Consider the following 15353-nt stretch of genomic DNA (forward strand, 5'->3'; position numbering starts at 1 on the left):
TTTAGTGTATTCAGTGTTTTGCCTTTATCTTAATGTACAAGCTACTCCAATAAATTGGTCAAACATGTTTCCCCATTCCCAAAACCAGGTTGACTATACAAGCAGAAGAACATCAGAAAGATTTTTTTTTAACAAAAACAATATATTGGCCTATATCTTGAACTTTCAATGATTGCTCCCCTCACCTTCATTTCCATTTCCCTCTCTCATCTTATCTCCTTGCCTATCACCTCCCTCTCGTTCTCTTCCATCTTCCCTTTCTTCCATGGTCTTCTACCCTCTCTTATCAGATTACCCCTTTTCCAGTCCCTTATCATATAAGGCTTATATCTTTCACCTATCAACTTCCAAGCTCTTTAATTCAACCCTTCCCCTCTCCCGGTTTCACCTATCACCTACCACCCCTGCTCTGACTTTTCATCCTCTTCTTCAGTCCTGATGTAGAGTCTCGGCCTGAAACTTTGACTGTTTACTCTTTTCCATAGATGTTGCCTGGCCTGCTTAGTTCCTTCAGCATTTTGTATGTATATATAGGGGTATGTAATTATTCTATTAAATATGTTTTTTTGAAATTTAAAAGCAAAATAGTGCAGCTGCTGGAAAACTGATAAAAGGAAAAATGCGTCAGTTACGTAGAAAATTAAGCAGTATTCATTTAGGGCGACAGGATTGATGTCCTTTCATCAGAACTGGACATGGTTAAGATAAAGAACAAAGGGAAGGATTGTTAGGGTAGATTGAATGACCAGTGCTATCTCTAGCTGAAAAAGGTGTAGTGGGGGTGTAAATGGAAGGAAATTTCATTGACCTCCAATACAGAGAAAACAAATGCACATTCTCTGTGATGGAAATAAGATAGTGATTGCAATGGCTGATTAACTGCAGTGACTTCTGAAGGAAGTAATATGTCAAGCTGTAAGATGAGTTGCTATTCCTAGACCTTGTGTCAAGCCTCATTGGAGCATGGTAGGGTGCCAAATGTGCAGTGGTGTGACCAGGTCAAAGTGAATGTATTCTGCAAAACTGTCATCAAATCTACTTGTAGCCACTAAGTAGCAAAGATGGTATTGTGAGCTTGAATGCTGCATTTTTAGTTAGACAATAGACAACAGAAGATAACTAAAAAGGCAATATGGAGAGAAAAGATGAGGTCCGAAGGTAAGCTAGTCAAGAATATGAAGGAGGATAGTAAAAGCTTCTTTAGGTATGTGAAGAGGAAAAAATTACTTAAGATCAAAGTTGGGCCCTTGAAGACAGAAACGGGTGAATTCATTATGGGGAACAAGGAAATGGCAGTCGAGTTGAACAGGTACTTTGGAGCTGTCTTCACTAGGGAAGACACAAACAATCTCCCAGATGTAATAGTGGCCAGAGGACCTAGGGTAACGGAGGAACTGAAGGAAATTCACATTAGTCAGAAAATGGTGTTGGATAGACTGATGGGACTGAAGGCTGATAAATCCCCAGGGCCTGATGGTCTGCACCCCAGGGTACTTAAGGAGGTGGCTGTAGAAATCATGGACATATTGGTAATTATTTTCCAATGTTCTATAGATTCAGGATCAGTTCCTGTGGATTGGAGGGTGGCTAATGTTATCTCACTTTTTAAGAAAGGAGGGAGAGAGAAAACAGGGAACTATAGACCAGTTAGCCTGACAACAGTGGTGGGAAAGATGCTGGAGTCCATTATAAAGGATGAAATAGCGGCACATTTGGATAGCAGTAGCAGGATAGGTCCGAGTCAGCATGGATTTATGAAGGGGAAATCATGCTTGACTAATCTTCTGGAATTTTTTGAGGATGTAACTATGAAAATGGACAAGGGAGAGCCAGTGGATGTAGTGTATCTGGACCTTCAGAAAGCCTCTGATAAGGTCCCACATGGGAGATTAGTGGGCAAAAGTGGTATTGGGGGTAGGGTACTGACATGGATAGAAAATTGGTTGGCAGACAGGGAACAAAGAGTAGGGATTAACTTTCGGAAAGTTCAGAAGGTCCCTTTCAGAATGGCAAGCAGTGACTAGTGGGGTACCGCGAGGCTCGGTGCTGGGACCGCAGCTATTTATAATATACATTAATGATTTAGATGAAGGGATTAGAAGTAACATTAGCAAATTTGCAGATGACACAAAGCTGGGTGACAGTGTGAAATGTGAGGATGTTAAGAGAATGCAGGGTGACTTGGACAGGTTGGGTGAGTGGGCAGATGCAGTTTAATGTGGATAAATGTGTGGTTATCCACTTTGGTGGCAAGAACAGGAAGGAAGATTACTATCTAAATGGTGTCGAGTTAGGAAGAGGGAAAATACAACGAGATCTAGGTGTCCCTGTTGTTACGTAACTGGCAACAATAAATATCAATCGAGACAGGTTATATAAAAACAATCAAACATTTATTAAACACGGATAAATGATTAAAAAAAACAAATGAAAACCTTGACTGGAAGTTAACCGCTATGCAGCCGTTCAACAAATAGTCACTGGGCACTGGTTCTTAAAGCGTTAAATGTGAAAACAGTTCTTAAAGCGGTAAAGTCAGATTTAGTTCTTAAAATGGTAAATTTGAAAGTCCAACAGATTTATACGTTCAATTGGGAGGGACTTCTCTGGAGAAGGATTTCTTCATAGACACGACTTTCCTGCTGGTTCTGTCCAAAGGATTCACGATTCAGGAAATAAACAGTTTAAAACAACTGACCTTAAATTCTAGAGAGCAAACCTTGCATGAACTCTTTTCTCTTTTGGCAAGAGTTATCTTCGATACAGGTCACTACTCCTTCAATGAAGACTCAATAAGGTCGATCCTTTGTTAAACTGCCTAACGAAACCGACTCCTCTCAATCCTTCGGGTCCTGTACTTCGATAAAGTCTTCGCTCTCCCGTACCACTGCTGGAATAAGGTACATCAACACATCTAGCAAAAATTTCCAGTCCCGCACTATTGTACCTTGCAACAGAACGTAACAACCGTTTTAAAAATGAAACTGCGTCTTAAAAAAATACGCAACATAAACGGAAACACAGTACGTTCTAGCTGGAAATCTAAAAACTAAAAACTAACTGCGTCATCTGGGGTCTTCCCTTATATACCCGTGGTGCAGATGTCATCACGTGACCTCACATCAGCAGGAAAATTACATCAGGTGACCTCCAAAAGACCATTACATCATTCTCGCAAAAAGAAAATCACTGATCTCCTTGAGGTATGTAACACTGTTCATCAGTCACTGAAAGTAAGCATGCAGGTACAGCAGGCAGTGAAGAAAGCTAACGGGATGTTGGCCTTCATAACAAGGGGAGTTCAGTGTAGGAGCAAAGAGGTCCTTCTGCAGTTGTACAGGGCCCTGGTGAGACCACACCTGGAGTATTGTGTGCAGTTTTGGTTTCCAAATTTAAGGAAGGACATTCTTGCTATTGAGAGAGTGCAGCAGAGGTTCTCGAGGTTAATTCCCGGAGTGGTGGGACTGTCAAAGTTGGGAGATTCGAGTGACTGGGCTTGTATACACTGGAATTTAGAAGGATGAAAGGGGATCTGATTGAAACATATAAGATTATTAAGGGATTGGACATGCTAGGGGCAGGAAACATGTTCCCGATGTGGGGGAGTCCAGAACCAGAGGCCGCAGTTTGAGAATAAGGGGTAGGCCATTTAGAACGGAGTTGAGGAAAAACTTTTTCACCCAGAGAGTTGTGGATCTGTGGAATGCTCTGCCTCAGAAGGCAGTCGAGACCAATTCTCTAGATACTTTCAAGAAAGAGTTAGATAGAGCTCTTAAAGATATGGGGAGAAGGCAGGAACGGGGTACTGATTGTGGATGATCAGCCATGATCACAGTGAATGGTGGTGCTGGCTCGAAGAGCCGAATTGCCTACTCCTGCACCTATTGTCTATTGTTAGAAAGTTGCTACATTTAGGAGTGTTTGGGTCTCTAGATTTTGGTTTGAGCAAATGTTGCAACCTGCAATTGTACAGGAGGCTGCCTTGAGAAAAGTGGAGTTTTGAAGATGGAAGGATAGATCGTAATGTCACCAGGCTGTTGGTTCTGTTGTCAAAAAATGAGATTAACTATTGAATGTGATGGCTAGTGGGATAGGTGAGGGTCGGCAGCCCTTTTTTTTGGTGATAGGACAGCAAATTCAGTGATTGCAATAATAACCATAATAGAATCAATGAACGACCACACCCGCTGGGTGTTCAACAAGTGTGCAAAAGACAATTTGTGCAAATACAAAAAGAAAGATAATAAATAAGCAATAAATATCGAGAACATGAGATGAGTCCTTGAAAGCAAGTCCATAGGTTGTGGAAACATTTCAGTGAAGCTGAGCGATGTTATCCCTTTTGGTCCAAGTGTTTGATGGTTGAGGAGAGTAACTGTTCCTGAACCTGGTGGTGAGAGTCCTGAGGTTCCTATACCACCTTCCTGATGGCAGCAGTGAGAAGAGAGCATGTCCTGGGTGGTGGATGATGATGGATGCTGCTTTCCTGTGACAGTGCTGTATAGATGTACTCAATGGTGTAGAGGGCTTAACCTATGATGGACCGGGGCATATCCACTATTTTTAGTAGGATTTTCTGTTCAAGAGCATTGTGTTTCTATGCTAGGCTGTGATGCAGCCAGTCTATATACTCTCCGCCACACATTATAGAAGTTAGTTAAGTTTTAGATGTCATGCTGAATCTTCGCAAATTTCTAAGTAAAGGCACTGTTTTGCTTCCTTTGTAATTGTACTTGCATGCTGGATCCTGGACAGATCCTCTGAAATGGTAACACCGAGGAATTTAAAGTTGCTGGACCTCTCACCTGATACCTCAATGAAGATTGGATCATAGACCTCTGGTTTCGTCCTCCTGAAGTAAATAATTAGCTCCTTGGTCTTGCTGACATTAAGAGGTTATTGTTATGGCACCACTCAGCTAGTCACCACCTTTGACTTGGCCTACAACAGTGGTGTCATTAGCCAACTTGCATTGGAGCTGTGCTTAGCCACACAGTCATAAGTGTAAAGTGAGTAGAGCAGGGGGCTAATCACAGAGCTCGCTAGTGCATCTGTGCTGATGGAGATCATCGAGATCTCGTTGCCAATCCAAACTGATTGGGGTGTGCTTTTGAGGATCCAATTGCGCATGGAGATATTGAGGCCGAGGTGTTGGAATTTATAGATTAGTTTTGAGAGGATGGTAGTATTAGAGGCTGAGTTGTAGTCAATATAAGCATCTTTGCTGTGTAGATGTTCTAGGGTTGAGTGATGAGCCAATGAGATGTCAACTGCTGTGGACCTGCTGTGCCGGAAGACAAATTTATTTTATTTATTAGGATACAGCATAGAGTAGGCTGTTCTGGCCCTTCAAGCCATGCTGCCTCACAATCCCCCAATTTAATCTTGGCCTAATCACAGCACAATTTACAAAAACGAATTAACTTATCAACTGATGTCTTTGGACTGGGAGAGGAAGCTGGGGCAAAGCTACGTTGTCACAGAGAAGGTATAAACTCTGTACAGGCAGCGGCATGGTTGAGCCCAGGACGCTGGCACTGTGAAGTGTTGTGCTAACCATTCTGCTGTCGGGCCACACCCAATTTGGAGTGGATCTTAGTCACTTCTCAGACAGAAGTTGATCTTCATCACCAACCTCTCAAACACTTCATCACTGTGAATGTAAGTGCTACTGGACTGTAGTCGTTGAGGCAGGTTACCACGTTCATTGTAGGTACTGGTATAATTGAAGCAGGTGGGTACCTCAGACTGCTGAAGCAAGAGTGCATTGTGTATTAGAACAAGAAGCAGCATTGATAAAGTAATAAGCAAACTGGAAAAGTTTGTGATGTGGTCTGGGTAAGACTGGAACAAATAATATTCTGTACAGAATACAAAATGACAGCTGTAGGTTTGCTCCGTTTGGGTTCCTGTAGCAATGACATTGATTTGAAGGAGGTAAATAAAAGTCCATGGTCAGCAATGAAAGAGTGTCATATGTGATATATTCTTGAAATTAAAACATTTTTAATTTGAAATATTTAAGGATTACAATCCGGTTTGGTTAGACAGAACTATTGAGTGAGCAGGATGGGTCTCTAGAAAGGTTATGGACAACAGTAACTCAGTAGGCTCGCACGTGTACTGTAGAATGGTTTTAAAATGGCCAGCAGGTGGCAAAACCAAAGATGGCTTCCATGGCAGCTGGAGTGAGTTAAAAGTGGAGGCTATTACAGGGACTTAGATTAAGGCCCTCATTGGATAGCGTGATATAGTGGTTAAAACTTGAGTAAAAAGAATGCTGGGGTCAACTGTCTGATTCAGCAGAAGGCAAGTCAGAAGAGTGCAAGTTTTGGAATAGGTGTGCAGGTTGTTCTCTTAGAGACGGTCCTATCAATTGATATATACTGCAGGTCACTTAGTATTGCAGTGGATAGAATTTTACCGAAGGTGTTGGTGTTGTCTGTCTTTTGTCTTGAAGTGCCTACTGTAGTTATGGAAGATATACAGTGTCATGCAAAAGTTTGGGCACCACTGGTCAAAATTTCTGTTACTGTGAATAGCTAGGCGAGTAAAAGATCTGATTTCTAAAAGGCATAAAGTTAAAGATGACACATTTCTTTAATATTTTAAGCAAGATTACTTTTTTATTTCCATCTTTTACAGTTTCAAAATAACAAAAAAGGAAAAGGGCCCAAAGCAAAAGTTTGGGCACCTTGCATGGTCAGTACTTAGTAACAACCCCTTTGGCAAGTATCACAGCTTGTAAACGCTTTCTGTAGCCAGCTAAGAGTCTTTTAATTCTTGTTTGGGGGATTTTCGCCCATTCTTCCTTGCAAAAGTCTTCTAGTTCTGTGAGATTCTTGAGCCGTCTTGCATGCACTGCTCTTTTGAGGTCTATCCACAGATTTTCGATGATGTTTAGGTCAGGGGACTGTGAGGGCCATGGCAAAACCTTCTGTTTGCGCCTCTTGAGGTAGTCCATTGTGGATTTTGAGGTGTGTTTAGGATCATTATCCTGTTGTAGAAGCCATCCTCTCTTCATCTTCAGCTTTTTTACAGACGGTGTGATGTTTGCTTCCAGAATTTGCTGGTATTTAATTGAATTCATTCTTCCCTCTACCAGTGAAATGTTCCACGTGCCACTGGCTGCAACACAAGCCCAAAGCATGATCGATTCACCCCGGTGCTTAATGGTTGGAGAAGTGTTCTTTTCATGAAATTCTGCACCCTTTTTTCTCCAAACATACCTTTGCTCATTACGACCAAAAAGTTCTATTTTAACTTCATCAGTCCACAGGACATGTTTCCAAAATGCATCAGGCTTGTTTAGATGTTCCTTTGCAAACTTCTGACGCTAAACTTTGTGGTGAGGACGCAGGAAAGGTTTTCTTCTGATGACTCTTCCATGAAGGTCATATTTGTGCAGATGTCGCTGCACAGTAGAACAGTGCACCACCACTCCAGAGTCTGCTAAATCTTCCTGAAGGTCTTTTGCAGTCAAACAGGGTTTTGATTTGCCTTTCTAGCAATCCTACGAGCAGTTCTCTCAGCAAGTTTTCTTGGTCTTCAACTTGACCTCCACCTTTCCTGTTAACTGCCATTTCTTAATTACATTATAAACTGAGGAAACGGCTACCTGAAAGCGCTTTGCTATCTTCTTAAAGCCTTCTCCTGCTTTGTGGGCATCATTTATTTTAATTTTTGGAGTGCTAGGCAGCTGCTTGGAGGAGCCCATGGCTGCTGATTGTTGGGACAAGGTTTGAGGAGTCAGGGTATTTATAAAGCTTTGAAATTTGCATCACCTGGCCTTTCCTAACAATGACTGTGAACAAGCCGTAGCCCTAACAAGCTACTTACGGTCTGAGACCTTGGTAAAAGTTATCTGAGAGCTCAAATCTCTTGGGGTGCCCAAACTTTTGCATGGTGCTCCTTCCCTTTTTTTTCCACTCTAAAATTATACAAAACAAAAATAATACACTAATCTTGCTTAAAATGTTGAAAAGAATGTTTCATCTTTAACTTTGACTTTTGGAGATCAGTTCATCTATTCACAGTAACAGAAATTTTGACCGGGGTGCCCAAACTTTTGCATGCCACTGTAAATAGCATATAGGAGGGCACAGATCACTTGTTCGGTAGACAATGGGATCTGTGCCAGGTTTGAGAACTTCATTTTCAAATGTTTTTTTTCTCAATCACAAATACTGCTGGTGGTGCACTGATGTGAATCTCAGCATCAATGTCTGCCTTTGCCAAGAGGTGGCTCATATGAAATTGGAAGTGATCTTAGTTTTGTGGTCACACCATGAGCCTTTTATTGTCAGAGGGTAGGAGGAGAAACCCTGTCTTGCAGGTCTTGTGGAAGACCCATCCTTGTTAGCTTTGGTGAAAGTATTGATGATCTAGAGCTTAGCATGCCTGTCTGAGCATGGTACTTTCATCTTTTAATGCTGCAGCCTACAAAGTTATTTGGCCCATCTGGATATTTAGGAAATGTATAAAGTGCCTTGAAAAAGTATTCAGTCCCCACAACTATTTTCATATTTTACTGTCTCAGTTTCTAAATTTAGAATATATTGGAAGTAGGATTTTTGAGTTGATCTATAAACCATTGTGCATCAGGTCAAATCAAAAGAAACATTCCAAAACTTGTCAACAGTGTATTAAAAATCAAAATTGTGAGGCTCAAAAAGTATTCATCCCCTTTGTAATTACTATGCTACCTTTCCTCTGGTGCAATATTGTATGTTATCTTACCAACTTGTCCAAGTTGAGTAGAAAATTGGGGGATCACCTGAATAAATAACCCCTCTCTCTGTAAGGTCCAACAGCATGGTAGATTTTCAACAAACCAAACCAAAATTAAGGCCAAAAAAGCATTCAAGACAAGGTCAGGGAAATGATAAGAGAATCTGGGGACCATTTCAAGGGCACTGGATATACTTCGGAGCTCAATGCAGTCCATTGTGGGAAAAAATGAAACCACAGGCACACTGCCAAGGTCAGGCTATCCTTCTAAACTTGGTCATCAGTGAAGAATGGCACTTGGAAGGGAGTCTACTGTGATGCCGTCAGTCACTCTGATTGAGCTTTAGAAGTCAGTGGCTGCAACTGGAGATGAAGTTCATGGCTCCAAAATCTTTAAGGCCTTGCACAAAGGGTATTGATGAAGGTGTGGCATGGAAGAAGCCCTGGCTTTAAAAAAAAGAAAGCATATCCTTGCCTGTAAAGACTTTGCATAGTGCCACTTAAAATGTACTGTAAAGATGTGGGATACAAGGTCTTCTTGTCAGATGAGACTAAAGTGGAACTTTCTGGCCTCAAAACTGATCAGTATGTGTGGTGTAAATCTAATACTGCGTGTCAGCCAGGTAACATCATCCCTACTGTAAATCATGCTATGGAGATGCTTTTCAGCAGCAGTGACTGAAAATCTGGTCATGATTGATGGGAAGATGAATGCTTTTAAATACATTGAGATCCTGGATAAAAATATGCTACTCTCTGCCAGAAAGTTTAAACTGGGGAGGAAGTTGGTCTTTCAGCAGGACATTGACCCAAAGCACACTGCCAGAGTAACCATAGAGTGGCTTGAAATGAAGAAAATTAATGTCTTGAGTGGTCCGGTCAGAATCCTGACCTTGACCTGATCGAACATCTCTGGCAAGATCTCAAGTCCATTGCCACTCCCCAACTAACCTGGCACAGCTTGAGCAGTTTTGCAAAGAGAAATGGGCAAATCTTGCTCCATCACATTGTGCAAAGCTAATGGAGACTTATCCAAAAAGACTTCTGGTTGTAATAGGTGTGTGATGTGGTTCAACTAAGTACGCAGAAAAAGGAGATGAAAACTTCTGAACTGCTGACATTTCAGTTTTTGAATTCGTTTTTTATGCTTTACAATTTTACCTGTTTTGGTTGAACTCTACTGTTGGGGCGGGGGGAGGAATGTGTGATTCACAAATAAACTCTCAGTTAAATTGTTCAAAATCCCTGTTGTAATACTCATTTATGTGAGGAAAGGGTTGGGAGCTGAATATTTTCACAAGGTACTGTAATTTCAAACTCCATTAAGATTAGAATAGATTTTGAGGCAAGTAGTTGTGATCATTTGTACTGATTGATAACCGGGGGATAGCAGTAGATTTCACTGAATTAGCTGAAAATTATGCAATGCTTTATATCAGTATCAATAAACTTGAGTTAATCATTACAGATACTTAAGATTTTTGGCTCAAGTACTGTGATGTCAAACCATACAGTTGGTTTTAAATTTGGAAGATAAAAAGCTGAGAAAGGTTCCAGTCTTTCTCATGTGTACTTAGGATCTTTGTATTTTTGAAATGAGATTAGCAAAGATCTTGTCATAATTTTATACTGGGAGCTTTAATTTTATCTTTATTGTAAAGTATTACAAAGACAAGTTAACCCATTTCCCATTGGTAACAAACTAAGTATCATTTGGACAGATTATGGACATGCTTTTGAGTTTGAGAGTTTATAGAGGATTTGAAATGCGCTGGTCTGGAAATGCTCCTTCAGGTAAACCACACAGCCTGTTGTTCCTATTATAGTATTAAGCTTGTAATCTGACAAAATGGATTGCAAACATCAAGTATGAAAATCACCTGTCATCACTCAACAGTTCAATCAGTTCCTATATAAATGAAGGTGTGGTGTTTGTAAAGGTCAGGTGCTGTACTTGAGTGATAACTACTCTCTTCAATTTGTGCATATCATGTAGTTCCAAATTCCAAGAGCAGTGTTGTTTGAGGATTATGTGGAATGCCTTCTGACGAACCAAAGTTATTTAATTTCCTTGTTGGAATTGTTATTGATTTATTTACTGATTTGCTTAACTCATTGTTGTCTACAGTGCTCAACACGTCTCTGTATGCTGTTTCTTTACAAACTAGCTTTAGGCTTGATTAAAACCTGCAGTTTGTTCTCTTGATTTGTAGGTTCATCTTCTGACTCCTGCTCAACTAACCTCATTTGATTCTGTTCACTAAAGTGTATTTGATAATTCTATAAAATGTCTTTTTTTGAAAGTGTGTTGTGTCTTAAGATGGTGAAATATAGATGTGAGAGTGTTTTGACAGTTATTTAATGTTTGCTTTCCTTATAGTGCACTGACCCATTTTCTTGCACAAAGGAGAAGAGGAGCAGTGGCTTTGCAGTGAATGCTGACTGTGTAGTACTTTTTCAGAAATAAGGTGTGATTAACCAAGGATGACAATGGAAGAGATGAGGAATGAAGCAGAGACAACGTCCATGGTTTCCATGCCACTCTATGCAGTGATGTACCCAGTATTCAATGAGGTTAGTACATTTCTTTTTAAATTCCACTTGGTTCAAGCAATCATTAACTTGAATTGTTTAAGGTTGAAACCTTGTTAACCAAATTTGTCCAAAATGCATAACTATGACATTAGAAGGAATAGAAATATAATTAAATGTGAAGTTAATTAGTTAGAATTATACATAAGGCATCGAGGTTAGTAAAAGGTCGGCAGTTTTCATAAAGGTTTTTTGTTTTTGATTAGAAGTACACTGTGAATGCAATAAGCATGAGCTAGGAGCAGAATTAGGCACTTTGACTCATTGAGTCCTTGTTCAATCTGGCAGTTTTAATTCTTTCAAACTTTTGACACCCTTGTTGATCAACTTCTGATTTAAATATACCCCAATGATTTGGCCTCCGCATCTGTCTATGGCAATGAATTCAACAGATTCTCGAACCTCTGACTAAAGATAATTCTTCACATTGAGTCATAGAACACTACAGCACAGAAACAGGACCTTTATCTCATTTAATCTGAACTGAACTATTAATCTGCCTAGACCCATTGACTTGCACCTAGACCATAGCTCGCCTAGACCCATTGACTTGCACCTAGACCATAGCTCGCCATACCCCTTGTATCCCTGTACAAATCTAAGTTTTTCATAAATGTGGAAATCAAACCTGCATCCACCATTCCACACTGTCACTGCCCTCAGAGTGAAGAACTTTCCCCTCGCTTCCCTTAAACATTTCACCTTTTACCCTTGACCTATGACCTCTAGTTCTATCTCACCCAACCTCAGTGGAACTTTGTCTGTAACCCCTGTAATTTTGCATACCTCCATTAAATATCTTCTTATTCTCCTATTCTCCAGGGAATAAAGTTCTAACCTATTCAACCTTTCCCTATAGCTCAGATCTTCCAATTCCTGGCAAACTCCTTGTAAATTTTGTCCATACTTTTTCAAATTTTTTTTAAAAATTTTATTTTTATTTGGATAAGGAATTCACAAGTATCATGTACTTTTTTCACACGTATAACCTTTCCCCTTTTTTATATGTATAAAACTATAATTATTTATACATTCTTAAGTACACCTTGAGATGATATAAAAGGAAATTAGACACTTAAATAGATAATTATGTACAGCGGTAATTCTAATCTATGAGGCTAAGTAATGGTATTAGTTGTTAAGAAAAGTAGTAATAATAGTTTCCATATATCTCTTCTGGACCATTTCTACTGGTCCAAAATGTTGTATGTAAGCCTATGTAACAACCATTGTAGGTGTTTATATCCTAATTTGTTCATGCTTGCTCCTGCCCCCAGACATAATTATCCAATCCCTATGTACTTATTTACTTAATTTTATCATTTTTTTAATCCCTTTCCCAAATCTTTTCCTTGTGTTAATTCTCTATTTTCCAAAAGAGAACAAAAAACAGTAGACATTTAGTCTAGGGGTGCTTACATTAACAATATTACTGTGTTGATGAGAAGAGCAGTATAAATCATTAGGAGAGTCATCTAAAGTCTGCTCGCATTGGGGTTATATATTCAATCCATTTATTCCAGATTTGATAAAATTTTTCTTTTTGAATTCTCAGAGAGTAAGTCAACTTTTCCATTTTAAATATTTCCAAGATAATTTCGTGCCAGTCTTCTAATGTAGGTGGTATTGGATTTAGCCACTTTCTAGTGATTGATTTCTTACTTGCCGCTAAGAGGGCCTGCAGCAACTTTATATCTTCCTTCTGTTCAAGAAACAATACATGCCCCAAATAGTGCGTCTCAAAGTTCAGAGGTATCTGGGACCTAAGTAACTTAACGAATGTTCTATGAACACCTTCCCAATATATACTTAATTTAGGGCAATCCCAGAAAATATGAAAATGACTTGCCTCCTTGGAGCCGCACCTTCTCCAACACGTCACGTTTGTATCTTTATATTTTTCCTGATATGGGGTCTTGAAGTATCTTATAATATTTTTCCAACAATGTTCTCTCCAAGTTAAAGAATTAGTCGAGGACCATTGAAAGCTGTAGATTTTCCCCCAAGCCTCCTCTGAAAGTACCAACCCCGCTTCTTTCTCCCACTTCTCTTTAATATACAATGTGTTTACATTTTTTGCATGGGACAGTGCATTATATAATCGAGAAGCTGATTTACTAGGTATTGAACTGCAAGCCGAATTCAGAATCTTGAAAAAATTGGTCTGTATATCTATAACTCAGGTTAACATAGTTTCGTACTTGAAGGTACCTAAAAAAGTCATTGTGTTCTAGGCCATGCAGGATTTGGAAACTTTGTAATACTCTTTTATCTATAAATGAGAAGTAGGTTGTAAGACTTTTCTTTATCCATAGCTCAAATCTTTTATCTCCTCTGTTGGGAAGGAATTCGGTGTCATATGCACACCATCTGAAGAGTTTTAACATGTTATTAATTCCACACGAATTAACCACCTTCTGCCATACTTTTAATGTAAGATTTATCCAACTGTTTTAAAATTTTTCCAATTGGGCCATCAATCCTTTGTCAGCTATTGAGGCCTGTAGAGGAAAACTGTCAACTAATCCAAATTCTATTTCCTTCCATCTAGCCTTATATTCCCTATTACACCAATATAACAGAGGGGTTATCTGTGAGGCATAAAAATAATTTCTCAAACAAGGAAGAACCATACCTCCTCCTTCCTTCCCTAACTGTAAGGTGTTATATCGAATTCTAAGTTTCTTTCCTTGCCAAATGAAGCGGGAAATCCATTTGTCCCATTCCCTGAATTGATTATCATCCACCTCCACAGGTAAAGTACGGAAAAGATACAGTAACCGAGGAAGAATATTCATTTTTATAGTATTTATCCTTGAATTTAAACTTAAAAAGGGGATAAGATTCCATCTATGCATATCTGCTTTTACCTCTGAGATTAATGGCCCATAATTTACCTGTGACAGCGTTGAAAGATCCTTCGGTAGGGTTATTCCTAAATATTTTAATGATTTAGCTTCCCACTTAAGATCGTATGTATCCTGCAATTTTTTGGATGGTGTATAATTTAGGGACATAACCTGCATTTTCTTTACATTTATTTTATAACCTGATATTTTCCCAAAGTCATCCAACAGTGTTTTCAAACCTATAAATGATTTTTCTGGTTCACTCAGATAGACCAGAACATCATCTGGAATAATGCCACTTTCTGTTCAATCCCTGCCACCTTGATACCTTTTACGATTTCGCTCTGTCTTATTAGTTGGGCAAGCGGTTCAATATATAGCGCAAAAAGGAGAGGAGAAATTGGGTATCCCTGTCTAGTGCCTCTCTCTAAGATGAAGGAGTCAGAGAGGTCCCCATTTACCTTAATTCGGGCTGTAGGGCTGTCATATAGAGTCTGAATTACTTTAATAAACTTTTCTTGAAAGCCGAATCTTCCTAACACTCTTTATAGGAATGCCCAACTAACCGAATCAAAAGCTTTCTCAGCGTCCAATCCTACTACCATTGTCTCTGTCTCGTTCTTATTAACCTGTTCTAATATGTGTAGAGTTCTCCTTATGTTGTCCTGTGTTTGTCTTTGTTGAATAAATCTAGTCTGGTCTAAATGGACTTCAGCGATTTGTACCACTCTGAGGTAAACCCATCAGAACCTGGGGACTTTCCAGCCTTTAACCTAGAGATGGCCACGTTCAGTTCTTTGACAGTTACTGGTTCTAATAAACTTTCATTTTGTAAATCTGTAAGTTTAGGTAGATCTAAAAAATTCAATAAATTGTCTATATAGGGCTCATTGGGGGCCCGGGGTTGGGAGTACAGCTCTCGATAATATGTTTCAAAACTCTCTTGAATTTTCCCTATTGTACTCTCCACAAGCTTTGTCTTTGGATTCTTTATTTTATGAATTGTATTGTCTGCTTGTTGTTTTCATAATTTATATGCTAATAATCTAGCTGATTTACCTCCTACTTCATAATTCTTTTGTCTCAGGTAAAGAAAATTTCTTTGAGTTTCCAATGTATAAATATCGTCAATTTCACTTTGCAACTTCCTAATTTCCTGTTTTAGATTTGAATTACTTTTGT

General features: G+C 39.3%; 1 protein-coding gene across 4 annotated transcripts in view; it reads left to right on the forward strand.

The window, feature by feature from the left end:
* The window catches only part of pdcd10a (programmed cell death 10a), a 48627-nt gene that overhangs the window by 1667 nt on the left and 31607 nt on the right, over positions 1-15353 (forward strand). For 2 of the 4 annotated variants that reach the window (XM_063045828.1, XM_063045827.1), the window contains exon 2: positions 11111-11304. In XM_063045828.1, coding sequence (XP_062901898.1) covers positions 11215-11304 — 90 coding nt within the window. In that variant the 5' untranslated portion in view covers positions 11111-11214. The remainder of the gene's footprint in view (positions 1-11110; positions 11305-15353) is intronic. The other 2 variants (XM_063045830.1, XM_063045829.1) reach the window with 1 other exon arrangement.

Source organism: Mobula hypostoma, chromosome 4 (assembly GCF_963921235.1).
Source record: "Mobula hypostoma chromosome 4, sMobHyp1.1, whole genome shotgun sequence".
NCBI classification, from domain to species: Eukaryota; Metazoa; Chordata; class Chondrichthyes; order Myliobatiformes; family Myliobatidae; genus Mobula; species Mobula hypostoma.